The 14943-nt window shown below is 43.8% G+C and overlaps 1 protein-coding gene across 1 annotated transcript in view; it reads right to left on the bottom strand.

The window, feature by feature from the left end:
* CCNY (cyclin Y) overlaps positions 1–13746 on the bottom strand; it is a 140921-nt gene extending 127175 nt beyond the window's left edge. Inside the window, exon 1 of the mRNA XM_077268532.1 lies at positions 13261–13746. Coding sequence (XP_077124647.1) covers positions 13261–13414 — 154 coding nt within the window. The 5' untranslated portion in view covers positions 13415–13746. The remainder of the gene's footprint in view (positions 1–13260) is intronic.
* Between the last annotated feature and the right edge of the window lie 1197 nt (positions 13747–14943).

The following is a 14943-nucleotide window of genomic DNA, read 5'->3' as shown; positions in this document are numbered from 1 at the left end:
TTAGATTTATCTAAAAAGAAAGAAGAAAAAAAAATGTTCTAAACTAAAAACCTCTCTCCAGGCATGACATGTACCCATGTCAGTGATTGTTAGTGAGGTGCTTTGAGTCCAGAGCTATCCTCCCGACACCCAGTCCTCCATTCCCTAGGACGATACCCTGTGATGTGCAAGGTCCATGCAATGTAATAATTCATATCAGTGCTAGGTGCCAGAGGACACCTTCAGAGGTCTTTCTAACAAAACATAGCGGTTTTGGAGAAAAAAAACAATATTGGGAAGGTGGTTAAAAAGTTTTGGCTGATAGGGCTTGTAATGGAAAACCATTAGGTCCACCTATGCAATGCAGAGTCATCCCATCATGGCCACGTCCTCCCTCGCTTTTCAGCTCAACAGACAATCTGATGCTCATTTGTACCAACACTGGAGACATCGGATTCAGCTGCAGAGGAAAAGCTCTGTTATCATTTATCTAGACTGCACAGATCAGATAGATTAGTTTCCATTATTGCACATTCAGAGCTGAAGACAGACAATGATTCTGCCGTCTATTCAATCTGCTTTCCTTCTGTTAGCAAAGCCGGCCATAGACAGGTAATTTGCCAAGCAGAATTCCTACGCTTGTCACTACAGAGATGCTGGACATTAAAAAAAAGGAATCTGTCAGTAGGATCAGCCCTCCTAAGCTGTCTATATGAGCAGGTAGGTCGCAGGAAGTTGACTAAAATTATACCTTGGTATGTGCAAGACGATGAGGAATTCCAGAATAATCAAAATCTTTCTTAATATGTAAATGAGCTGTTAAGATCTATGGGCTGGACATAGATCTCCCGGAGAATCTGCCTCCAGAGATTATTTAAATTGAAAGAGTTACCACAGTGAGGCATGGAGATCAGACTCAGTCATTACATGGCTCACAATGGTAACTCCTACTTTCATTTATAATAAACTGTTGAAGCAGATTCTCATAAGATCTATGAGCCGAACAGGTCATTTATGAGGAAAAATGTTGATTATTTAGGAATAAAAACACTGGATCGCAGATAATTAGGTAAAAATTCTCCATGCACCTATGGAGGGTAAGAAGGAGGCAGCAATAGGACTCCAGGCATAAATATGTTGATATTCTCATCAAAGACGGTATGCCATAAAAGTCTGAATTGTGCAGGCCCCAGAGAACTGACGGGCGTCAGAAATTTGATTATGCCTTTAATGTGCTTTATAGAACAGTTGTTAATCAACTTCCCCGCCTGCTCTTTTTTTTTTTTTTTTTTTTTTAAGCCTGTAAAGAGTTAAAACAGATAGCCTGGTAGAGGTTGAACTGGATTGTCTGAAAACAACTGCTGGCATGAAAAGACTTCAAATTCTCAGAAAAGTACTGAAAAGGTAAATTATACAAGAGCTTCTACCTCACTGCTGAGGATACCGAGAAATGTAAACTATAGAGTGTCCTAAAATTCAATTTGTACAGCCCAGGGAGCCTTTACTTCAAGTCACTTCAATTTTAACATTTGGAGTAAGAAATACTCGACCATGGAGCAACTTTTACTAGTTCTGTGGCTGACGACAACTGAAGGTAAATCTCCAAGATTCCATTTAAAAACCTCTCTACACTCCAATCATTTTAATGCCAGAAAAGGAACAAAAGTGAATTACTGCAGTCCTTAACTTCCTCCCTGCTCATGCCAGCGACAGGAGGATAGCTAGAGTGCCTAAAGCACAAAGAATAAGGCTAGAGGCCAGCCGATACCTCGGGGGTCACAACTAACGGATAAAAATACGGTCCGTTTTTTACGGCCGAGATACGCAGAAAAGTTCCAGAACAGTGATCCGTATTCAATGCGAGGATGCGATTTTTTCCACAAAAATATCCGTGTGTCATCCGTATGGCGAGATTCTCGCCGGCTTGCAAAATGGACATATAATGGATCCATGGGCTCAAATATGTGTGAAAACATATATACAGTGTGTATGTATATATATATATATATATATGTGTATATATATATATATATATATATATATATATATATATATATATACACATACACACACACACATATATACACACACACACATACATATATATATACACACACACATACATATATATATACACACACACACACATATATACATACATACATACATACATATGTACAGTGGGGCAAAAAAGTATTTAGTCAGTCAGCAATAGTGCAAGTTCCACCACTTAAAAAGATGAGAGGCGTCTGTAATTTACATCATAGGTAGACCTCAACTATGGGAGACAAACTGAGAAAAAAAAATCCAGAAAATCACATTGTCTGTTTTTTTATCATTTTATTTGCATTTTATGGTGGAAAATAAGTATTTGGTCAGAAACAAAATTTCATCTCAATACTTTGTAATATATCCTTTGTTGGCAATGACAGAGGTCAAACGTTTTCTGTAAGTCTTCACAAGGTTGCCACACACTGTTGTTGGTATGTTGGCCCATTCCTCCATGCAGATCTCCTCTAGAGCAGTGATGTTTTTGGCTTTTCGCTTGGCAACACGGACTTTCAACTCCTTCGAAAGGTTTTCTATAGGGTTGAGATCTGGAGACTGGCTAGGCCACTCCAGGACCTTGAAATGCTCCTTACGAAGCCACTCCTTCGTTGCCCTGGCGGTGTGCTTTGGATCATTGTCATGTTGAAAGACCCAGCCACGTTTCATCTTCAATGCCCTTGCTGATGGAAGGAGGTTTGCACTCAAAATCTCACGATACATGGCCCCATTCATTCTTTCATGTACCCGGATCAATCGTCCTGGCCCCTTTGCAGAGAAACAGCCCCAAAGAATGATGTTTCCACCACCATGCTTTACAGTAGGTATGGTGTTTGATGGATGCAACTCAGTATTCTTTTTCCTCCAAACACGACAAGTTGTGTTTCTACCAAACAGTTCCAGTTTGGTTTCATCAGACCATAGGACATTCTCCCAAAACTCCTCTGGATCATCCAAATGCTCTCTAGCAAACTTCAGACGGGCCCGGACATGTACTGGCTTAAGCAGTGGGACACGTCTGGCACTGCAGGATCTGAGTCCATGGTGGCGTAGTGTGTTACTTATGGTAGGCCTTGTTACATTGGTCCCAGCTCTCTGCAGTTCATTCACTAGGTCCCCTCGCGTGGTTCTGGGATTTTTGCTCACCGTTCTTGTGATCATTCTGACCCCACGGGGTGGGATTTTGCGTGGAGCCCCAGATCGAGGGAGATTATCAGTGGTCTTGAATGTCTTCCATTTTCTAATTATTGCTCCCACAGTTGATTTCTTCACTCCAAGCTGGTTGGCTATTGCAGATTCAGTCTTCCCAGCCTGGTGCAGGGCTACAATTTTGTTTCTGGTGTCCTTTGACAGCTCTTTGGTCTTCACCATACTGGAGTTTGGAGTCAGACTGTTTGAGGGTGTGCACAGGTGTCTTTTTATACTGATAATAAGTTTAAACAGGTGCCATTACTACAGGTAATGAGTGGAGGAAAGAGGAGACTCTTAAAGAAGAAGTTACAGGTCTGTGAGAGCCAGAAATCGTGATTGTTTGTTTCTGACCAAATACTTATTTTCCACCATAATATGCAAATAAAATGATAAAAAAAACAGACAATGTGATTTTCTGGATTTTTTTTTCTCAGTTTGTCTCCCATAGTTGAGGTCTACCTATGATGTAAATTACAGACGCCTCTCATCTTTTTAAGTGGTGGAACTTGCACTATTGCTGACTGACTAAATACTTTTTTGCCCCACTGTATATACACACACATATATTTTTTTTTATTTATTTCATACAGAGCTAGACAGCATAACAGCCAGTAATTCAATGATTTACCTACATGGTTTACAGGTGACACGGATACTTTATGGAGAATAAAAAAAATAAATAAATAGTCGCATCCTTGCATTGAATACTGATCACTGTTCAGCAACTTTTCTGCGTATCGCAGACCCTATTTTTATATGTTAAGGCCGGGGGCAGACCTAAGTGGTGAAAAAATAATTCCAAAGTTTGTTAAAAAAATAAATAAATAAAATTTCTGCCATTTTCCTATAGCTGTAGCGTCTCAATTTTTTGTGATCTGGGGTTGGGTGAGGGCTTACTTTTTGAGCACCGAGCTGACGTTTTTAAATGTACCATTTTGGTGCAGATACGATCTTTTGATCATCCATTATTGAATTTTAATGCAATGTTGTGGCAACCAAAAAACCCCGTAATTCTGGGGTTTTAACTTTTTTTCTCGTTACACTGTTTAGTAATCGGGTTAGGCCGGTTTCACATTTGCGGTTGTGTCCAAAGCAGCGTTTCTTCCGCAATAATCCGCATGCGTTGTGTTTTCCTATATTTAACATTAGGGACGCATGAGTCTGCGATCAGTTGCGTTTTGCTGCGTTTGACGACGCATGCGTCGTTTCGCCGTCTGTGGTTTGGCGCGGTAAACGCAACATGTAGTAATTTTAGAGGCGTCAATTTGCCGCCTAGAAACGTATGCGGTTGTTAGCGCAAGGAATGCAGCAAAAAAACGCATTACTATCTATGGGAACGCATGCGTACACATGTCTTTTGCGTACGCATGCGTTTGATGCGCTTGCGTACTTCGGACTGCGCATGCCCATTAAAGACACACCCCCCTGGAAATATCAAACGCATGTGCATAAAAAGCGCAAACACATGTAAAAACGCATGCAAACGCTGCGTTTTTTTTTTTTTACCATGACGCGTAAGCTGATGCGGATAAAAAAAGCTGCGTTATCAGACGTTTGCGGATGCGGATGATACGCTGCGGATTCTAACGCAAATGTGAAAGTAGCCTTAATTCTTTTTTTATATTGATAGATCGGGAAATTCTAAACACGGCGGTTGCAAATATGTGTATGTGATTTGATTTTTTCTTATTTTATTTTGAATGGGGCAAAAGGGGGGCTGTTAGAGGCACATGTCAGCTGTTCAAAACAGCTGACATGTGCCCGAAAAGATGTGGGGCTCAGCGCCAGAGCCCACATAAAAGGAAGGGTGTCCGACATCGGCGTACTATTACGCCCAATGTCGGAAGGGGGTTAAGTCTCCTCTTAGCCTTCTTTTTTGCAAGCTAAAATCATTCCCAGATCCTTTTAACCATTCCTCGTAGGACATAGTTTGCAGTCCGCTCACCATCCAGGTTGTGGTTCTCTGAACTTGCTCCAGTTTTTCAATGTCTTTTTTAAAATGTGTTGCCCAGAATTGGACACAGTGTTCCCGATGAGGTCTGACCAAAGAGGAGTAGAGGGTGATAATGTAAGAGTACTGAAGTTTTTATTAATAACTGCGGATACACTGACTATTAAGTGACGGATTATAGGAATTTTAAAGGTCTCCAATCATGTGCTGACAAAATCCTAATACATGAAATACCAGGGTGCGCCATGCACAGTCATTGTCTCAATGTCATACATATGGGACTATTTCCATTATCTGTTGCAAGACAAGCAAACAAAAAGCTCAATATTTTGGCAACAAAGTCAGGTCAAATATTTTCACTAGGAGATTGGAACCAAGAAAAGCTACAGTGACAACAGTAGGGCATAGCGATGTAAGAGACTTCGGTCTATATGAAAAAGTTAGAGAATATAATAATGGGTCCACAATTACGGTAAAGGATATTTCATTCCATCAGCTTGCATGGTTTTTACTTTACAAACTATGGAACAAGGCGTCAATTAAACTCTTGTGCGGCAGCAGAACTAGAAATAGTTATTTTGCTTAGTGGACCCCATTACCAGGCATTTTTTCTCGAACACAGCTTTAAGGGAAATATAAGATGGCACCCAGATCAGTAGTTATCAGTCAGGCCCAAATCCGGCACAACGGACTGCAGATCGGCCAGTGTAAGCAAATGAGCCCGCTGCAACATGCATTAGTCCAATTGCGCAGGTACATAACCCGTGTGGCAGAGCCTCCATTACAGCTTTTAAAAGCAAGTTCCAAATGGGATTATCTCTACGATGCTCGTATTCTCTTCTAGGGTATAATGGCGGGTTTGAACTTATGGAACAAACTCTTTAAGGATTCCCACATCAGACACGCACGGTCCGAGCACAGTCCAAGATATCCAAACCTGCCGTTGGTCTCCTGACCTGAACTCAGCAGCTCCATATAGGTCTATAAAAAAAGTCATCTTCAGATGGAGAGAAAGAAAAAAAAAAAAAAAAAAGGAAAAATAAATAAATATCTCCTGTTTTCCATGCAAAAAAAAACAAACCCCATGATCACTTTCATCGATATCTGACAATTAGTTTCCTAGGTTGGTAAAAACAAGGTTTCTGTAAACAATAGATGATTTCTATGAGGTTTTTTTTTTTGCGCACCCATAGACTTAAAATTGGTGAGTCTCGTGGAGAAAAAAAAAAAAGGAAGACTTAAGCATACTGCATTCTTTTATCTCGCAGACACTAGGTCCCAGCACTGCAGTTTGTGCTCGGACAGGTGGAACAGGCCCAAAAAGAAGTAAATCATAATGTTTATACATGATATATTCTAAGCATGTCACTGTTTAGAACACAACATCACCTACAACTTGGTGATCCCATGATCTACCATGTAGTGATCAGAAAAGACGCAGCAAGCAGAGCTGTAGGGGTATGTGCACACGTTGCGGATTCCATTGCAGATTTTTCCGCGCGGATTCTGCAGAATCCAGAGATCTCCGTTTTACCTGCGGATTTTATGCAGATTTCGCCTGCGGTTTTACACCTGCGGATTCCTATTATAGAATAGGTGTAAAATGCTGCAGAATCCGCACAAAGAATTGACATGCTGCGGAAAATAAACCGATTTTCCACAGCATGTGAATTGCGGATTTGGTTTTCCATAGGTTTACATAGTACTGTAAACCGCAGGGAAAACTGCTGCAGATCCACAGCCAACTCCGCAACGTGTGCACTTACCCTGTGTGCCTTATACGCATGCAGTTGTTGTACAGAGTTTTGGGGTTTTTTTGTTTGTTTTTTTAAACAAAGTGAAGAGGACATTCACGACTGATCACTTCGGGGCATTGCAGTAAGTCCTGTACATTCCTTTAGAGCAGGATTTCATGGTATTATAAAACTCCATTAATTAGTTCCTTAGACAATAAGCTGTATGAGGTTGCAGTAAGTCCGCAATGCCAAGATGATGGAGTGCCGCTCACTGGCCAAGAAGCAGAGTCGTTATCCAAAATGTAAGGTTCAGCTAACAAAGATCAGGTCCAAGTAAAGGCTCTGCTCCGGCTTCATCGCCAACCCTCTTATACCCCCTCTGCCATTTGCAGTTTTGTGGGATCATTATTATGTTACTGGAAAGACGTTTAGAAAGGTTGAACTTGATGGACCTAGGTCTGTTCTCAACCTACGAAATTATATATTTGACTTGTCACATAGATACAGCTATGAAAGGAAATCCAGTTATACAGAAATCAGTCCTCAGCTTCTGCTCCTTAGTGATAACCTTAATAGTGAGTCTGGTGGCCTCAAAAAGCAGAATAAAATAACTACAATTATCTCATATAATAAAAGAAAAAAGAAACAACATTAGCAGAGTACATTACAGTGGTGCAGCGTTTGAGAAAGTTACCTATGGCATAACCAAGAACTCAATGCATGGTTACACCCCCATTAATTACAATTTTGGGGCCTTCCTCCATTTCGGATTGACAGCACTCGTTTGCCAAGAGCAATCACAGCCAACTCGTCTGCACACCGACACTGCATGAACCTGTGGGCAAGCACACTCTCCTCCCTGGTTCCTCTCTCCATGTTGCCGCCGCTCACTTCACTTCCTTTCCTGAAATAAGCCAGGGAGGAGAAGGCGCCCTCACAGTGCGCTAACTGGCACTGACACTATGTGTATGGCAGTGCCAGTGTGCACACGCAGCTAAATTCAGGCGGGGCTCACTCTGGTCATGTGAGTGGCGTCAATCAGAAGTGGCGTAAGTCCTCAAAATACCAATTGAGGGGGTGAAAATGCGCGGAAACCCCTAATTTGCCTTAACAAAAATGTTCCGAGGCACAGTACTACTGCAATGTACAGTGCTAATATGATTTCTATAGGGGCTAAGTCCCCTACATTACTGTACAGTTTGTTTAATATACGTTGTGGCGGCGACAGACTATTTAATGATATTTTACTACGGCGGCGACAGACTCCATTTAATGATATTTTACTACCGGAAACAGCGTTACGGCTGTATAGGTTCTAGTACAACAATTGAAACGATATGGCAGTTCGTCAGGGGCATATTGAGGCCCTCCCAGTGTATCACACACCGCCGATGGTTTCCAGGATAATTCACAAGTGGTTTCAGAACTTTATATCTTGGGGTCGATGTATAAGATTACCCCAAACCAGGTATCATTTTAATTTTTGTACTCAGGCTCGGACTGGCCCACCGGAAGACAGGAGAATCCTCCGGTAGGCCCCTGTATAAGAGTGCTAATAAATAGTGCCACTACACTTGATTCATTGCAAAAAGGCATCATGTAATCATTCACCAAACAAGCTAGCTAAATCTACATTACATAGAAGTAAAAAATAAATTCGTGCACTAGGGTCAGGATATTTTTTTGTATGCAGATAAAGAGGGGGCAACTAGAATCTGTTACTGGTGGGCCGTTGCCTACCCAGTCCGACACTGGCTTTCATCTAGATAGCAATACCATCACGTTACAGAAGTAAAATCTCAGCAACAAGTTCCCTTTAAGCAATCAGAGCTGTTATAAAGAGGACGGCGTATAACAGCAGCGGTGTCCAATGCTATGTGTTAATGTAAACACTATTAAAATAGCAAAACGACTCTATACAAAACATGGTCAGACAACCTCGGCCAGGCCTCCTCCTCGCAGAGAACCAGTAGTAGGAATGGCAGCTGTACCAAATTTTGCACACACAAAAAAGAAAAAAAAAAAAAAATCTATTGTGGAGAGCCATGATTCAATGCCATAGAACTAAACATATAATAATAATAATAATAATAATAATATAAAAAAAGCTCCAGGATAACCTTACATGGAGATTTAAACTTTACCTTCTAGTTGTACTTCACCCCCTTAAAAGGTTGATGAGCAAAAACAGCACAAACCAATAAAAAAAAAAAAGTCTCTACAATTGGATAAATATTACGCTTTCAATAATGCTAAATATGAATGCAAGTTAATCACACAAAAAAAAAATCCCCAAAAAGAAACCTGACCCTATAATCTGAGCAATCTGCAAACAACCAGGAATCCTATAGGCCGCACAGACCGTAGTATTCAACTGTCTTCTATGCAAAAAATAAATATGTAACAATTTTACTAGACAACATAAAACCAAACAATATTTTGTATTAGAACTTTTCTGAAAGGCAACACTGATTGTATCTTCATCAAATATCATCTGAAAAGGAGTATAAAGACTTTGGTATTTATGTCACATCCACCGAATACGCCGGGCCTCCTTATAACGATTACAGGGGTCGGGGTCCAGCTAATTATAGCTCCTGATTCATCATTGTTTTTGTACCTTATTTGCAATAAAACTTTGGATCTGGGATTTTCCTGCATTGAGCCGGGGGTTGGACATGATGATTCTGGAGATTCCTTCTAACATACTAGGATTTTTATATTTGGCTTTAGCGGCATTTTTTGCTCTAGTTTTTCACTCCATTTCATTTTTGGGGTGATTTTTAATATCCAGATGTTTTTGGCCAATTTATCCTTTGAGACTTTTCCCAGTTTTTTATTTTTTTAAAAATGGTACTTCAGTACCCTAGTGGCTTACAATATTAGCACTTTGTACACCACTAGAGTAATTTTTTTCTCTTTTGTACAGATGAGCCTAGAATTCAACATTTTAAAAGCTTATGGAAAGGATCTGCAAAATTGTTCATCCTTCAATATGAGCCAAGTTCCCCAAACTTCTAATCTGGCCCAAAGTCACCAGACAAACATGACGACCAGACAGAAAAGGGAATTTTAAAGTTACACAACTGCTGAATCTGGATGCTAGCGTGGCTGACCGTTTTTCAGAACTCTATCATCGTCGGTGATTTAATGACAGAACTTTTCTCTTCTTGCGGTATGGACTGACTTTTTTCGCCCCAAATGCTTCAAAACGGAGCTCACGAGTCATGACGTTGGGGCAAAATCAATGATGCCCTCTATTTTTGTGTCTAACCTGTTCCTTTGAGACTTTAAAGCACCAAAAGAAGCAAACACTTTAAAAAGTCACAAAGTGGAGAAACAGAAATGATGGTTCGGGGCATAAGAGTATGTGAACATGAGGCAGTCAAAAATGAAGAGTTTTGATGTAGGGACATCAGGAAACTCTTCTTTGGTGAGCCTTTTGCTTCCTGAAGGGGTTTTGAAGAGTTTGGGAAGTGTTTTTGTTTCGCAGCCTTTAAATTGGACAGTGCCTCCTGTGGAGTGGATTCCATCAGCAGGAGCTGCACACACCTCGATAGATGGCAGTGGCGAGAGCCGTGCACGTGGCGGTACCTGTGCACCCACGGCGGCTGCAGAACTTGGCAAGATGAGCTCAGGAGACCCTCAGTCTCCAGATACGCGAAGGTCCCAGTAATGGCTCATCTATAAGCTGATAATACTCCTTCGAAAAAGGAAAATATCAAATTTTCCATTGTAATTATTAGGATATAACATAGAGAAAAAAAAAAAAAGTAAAAAAAAAAAAAAAAAAAAGGGTTGTCCAGCCTCAGAAGAAAATGCTGTGCCTGCAGACACCAGATTGTGTCAGAGCGGTGCGCACACTGTCAAGATTCCCCTTTCTTGCCTGGGCGGGTGACCGTCACGTGACCACACATACGCGATTTAGGTACTTGTCTCTAGTCAACAAGACTCTGCGCGTCACTCAATTCTCCATTATCGACACGTGTCCGCTAGTGTGATTATCCCATACATGTGGTCACGTGACTATCCACCGACATCGGGAATCACTGTCAGAACTTTTTCACTCTGGAAAACTTCTTAAAGAAACATTTCAAGACATTGACTAGAGCGACACTCGGCTGTAAACGGACAGAAATCAGGGGTCAAGCAAAGGCCTGTAGTACGTCTATAGAGAATGAGGATATTCGGGGGGGTCCTTAGTTATTCACATCCTAATTTCATGATTATGGTAAAAGCTGTGACAGGTTTCTTATCAATGAACCTAAATAATATTATTATTATTATTATTATTATTATGTGCTCATCCACTATGTCTAATCCTATTAAAACCTATGTTCTGTGCATCCAGGTATTTTTGGTGACACCGTTATCTTTATGCACCATAAGTAGTTGTTGCGGGAGAATCATGGCTTCTCCCATCCCCACCCCCCCAATATAAAAGACCCCCAGTGACCTTTATCAGGCCCCAGATATATGAAGCTGACCGCACACACGTCACGTGGCCCCAATCTGCCCATCATTGCGGCATTTTCCACATTCACAAGACTCCACTTAGAGCCCAATCTACGTGTTGCAGATCCCATTTGTTACTTTCTCGTTGGGTGGATCGCTGTGATCTTATTGTAGCAGCGACTGCGGACCCCTGACAGCTTCCGTCCTGTTACAACCAATGCCAATAGATTTAGATCAGACTCCATTTGCTTTTGCAACAACCAGGAAGAGATGATTAGCAGCATTGCTGGTACATTGTAACCCATGGCAGACGTCTACCACAACATTCCCCGATGCCCCCGATAATGCTTGGGTGCAGAGAATCACAGCATTCAGCAGCGTTACCAAGGTATCGTCCGCCCAAGTCACAATGTGCCCTGCTTAAAGGGGTTCTCATCCCTCAGGAGCCATTTCCTTTGACTGATATCCATGTATTTGGGGCGAAACTCATTTTTTGCTATTTGGTTTCATAAAGATTTTGCCGTTTGTCTTCTGCAGCCTCTTTGTTCTTCTGTCTGTAGATGGAGGTAACTGAGAATCCTTCAGTGAGCACGTTCTAACCGGAGAGTTTATAAGCCCTAGGGTGCAGTCAGATGGTTGTATAAATCAGGGCGCAGTGCCCGGAGCCCTCCAGACTTGAGCGGAACGGCTTCACGTGTTCAGTGTTGCGATTTATTCGACAGACTGGCTGCTCCCTTACCTGTCTGTTACTGAGCCCCTCTCAGATCCGTGATTTCAAAGTGCAGCTCACCTTTCACATGTTCTGACAACGCCATTATGGATTCTAAGTTAAAGGGGTAGTACAGACAAAACAAAAACTTCCCCAGGAGACTGAAGTTGTAGAAAGTGACTGATATCCACCTGGATCCAGTGCCGGTCACATAATGGCTGTGCTGCACAGGAAGAGGTGATGTCATTGTTCCAGCAGCACATGATTGGCTGCAGCGGTCGGGTGACTTGAGCAATGCGTCATCCTAAAAATATTTGATGACGTGTTGCTAAAGTCATCTGACCGCTGCAGCCAATCAACAAGCCCCAGCAATGCTGCCGCTGGTGGAATGGTGACGCCACCTTTTCCTATACAGCGCCCACCATGGGGTAAACCTGTGCCGGTGGGTGCTGGGAATTACATTTTGAACTAAGCCAAGGGGAAACTTTCCTTTTTAAGCGGATGACCCCTTTAAGTCATTTCGGAGCCTGCAACACAAAGGCTATAGAACACAAACAGTGGCGAAATTTGTAAAGGAATCCAATTGCAAAAGCGTTTTTTCGCCTAAAATACACGCATTTAAGATCTAAAAAAAAAAAAAGTCTCAAAAGGCGAACAATCCCTTTAAGGACCAATTTATGAGTGACAATGCGAGGAAGACTTATGAACACGCAGATGGAGCAGAATCCAGCTGTCATCCTCCCACCAACAGTGCAATGATCACTGAGAGGTTCTGCAGCAGCTGGGGAAGCTGGTGGGCGACTGACAGCGGATCTAGCACACACGTGACGCCCACTGGTGGGCAGCAGCACAGAGCCTCGCCAGCCCGACCCTCCTAGCAGCCAGGTACAGCTCATTGTCCGGCTGGCATCCCCCGTACGTGCCAGGCAGCTCACTCCCCTGCAGAGCTCGGGGGGCAGCGCACTCCCTTGCAGAGCCCGGCGGGCAGCGCACTCCCCTGCAGAGCTCGGGGGGCAGCGCACTCCCTTGCAGAGCCCGGCGGGCAGCGCGTTCCCCTGCAGAGCTCGGGGGGCAGCGCACTCCCCTGCAGAGCTCGGGGGGCAGCGCACTCCCTTGCAGAGCCCGGCGGGCAGCGCGTTCCCCTGCACAGCTCGGGGGGCAGCGCGTTCCCCTGCAGCAGCAGCGCCTCTTACCGTCTATGTTCTCCCGGTCACTGATGTGCTGCAGGTTGCAGCCGGTGTCCTCCCTGCTGAGCTCCTGCTCCGGCCGGTAGGACTCCAGTCTGGAGTGGGCATTTCTCCGCAGCTTGGGGCTGGAGGACACGCAGCAGGAGGTGGTGTTCCCCATACTCTCCCTCCTGTCAGCAGCAGATCCGAGCAATGATGGGGAGAAATCAGCAAGACGCGCCCCCCTGAGTGTCAGCTGCAGATGCCGGGGCTGGGGGGCTGCTGCTAGCAGGGCATCTCCAGGTGGAGGAGGAGGGGGCCGCTCCCTCTACATCAGGAGCCCCTCAGAGCGGCTCCAGCAGGCAGGCAGCATCTCCGCGGCTGGCTCATGGTTAATAGGAGCCAGGATTAATGAGGCTTCTTCCCTGGTACAGGGGCTCCTCCTCCTCCCCAGCACATCACCACAGCCCGGGGCTGTCACTGCAGCAGAAAGGTTCCGGTTCATGGGGAGGGAAGTTGGAACATGGGGAGGAAGATGATGAGAGGGGACGCCGGGCTGCAGCCGCTCATTGTCGGGTGGGCAGCCGAGCTGTGTGCGATAGCCCCCCAGTGTGTATGAGGGGGTCTGCAGCTGGGACAGGCTCATTCACTGGAACGGGGGAGGATAGTCCCCTAATGTGGAGTGCGGCCCTCGCATGTGACAGGCTGCCCCTACTGTGTGCACTAGGGGGTCTACGTCGGGGGTCTACTGGGGAGGATAGCTCCTAGTGTGGAGTGCTGTCCAACATGAGAGTCTGCCCCTACTGTGTGCATGAGGTGGGGTCTGCATCGGGGATGGGCTCATTCACTGGTACTGGAGAGGATAGCCCCCAGTGTGGTGTGCTGCCCCCACTGTGTGCATAAGGTGGGGTCTGCACCGAGGACAGGGTCATTCACTGGTACTGGGGAGGATATCCACGTGAAAAGGTGCCACAAAACCACAGTAAAAAATGTATATAATGCACAAAATGATGTTGCTGTGCACATGTTAGGGATTATCCATTTACGAGAAAAAATAAAGTTGGGAAAAGGCAAAATTAAAGGGATCTCTTATACTGTCCCTTTCCCCTATTTACCCTTAACCTTTTTCCCACCTTTCTTTTGTCTTTCTTTTATCCATTTAAATATTATTTGTTATTGTGATGGATGATACCGGAGAGATCCTGTAGAATCCCACCGCTGCCACCACATGTGAGGAACCTGCACATCGTCATCCCGCCTGACCTCACTATTACATCAGATGGATCACGTAATGCAGTCTCCCCACTTTCACCACCGTGATGTTCCGCACCCCCAGGGGACACAAGGTCAGCTTAGTACAGTTTTAAACAGACAACCCCTGTCCACACTGGCTCATGGAGGCACAGGGAGAGAGAGGATGGGGTCCACGCAGTCACTGACCCGGCACCACGCTCGCTCACAACCCTGAGAGGCCCCTTTCACTAGCACCAGTGAAACAGAGGGCTGGTAGCACTGCCACCAGTTCCTCATTAGATATAAGCCCAGTCCATTAACAGGATTATATTGGGCCAGAAACCAGCCTCGATAGCATGGAAAGTTAAACCATGAAAAGGATGTTTGGATCGAGATAAAAGAGCAGCCCAAGGTTAAATTATATATTTAACCCCTTAGTGACTGGGCCATTTAAAAAATAAAAAAAAAATCTGACAT

The sequence above is a fragment of the Ranitomeya variabilis genome, chromosome 6, assembly GCF_051348905.1.
Source record: "Ranitomeya variabilis isolate aRanVar5 chromosome 6, aRanVar5.hap1, whole genome shotgun sequence".
In the NCBI taxonomy this organism is placed as follows: Eukaryota; Metazoa; Chordata; class Amphibia; order Anura; family Dendrobatidae; genus Ranitomeya; species Ranitomeya variabilis.
The sequence above is the reverse complement of the archived record's forward strand: the minus strand, read 5'-3'. Positions and strand labels throughout refer to the sequence as shown.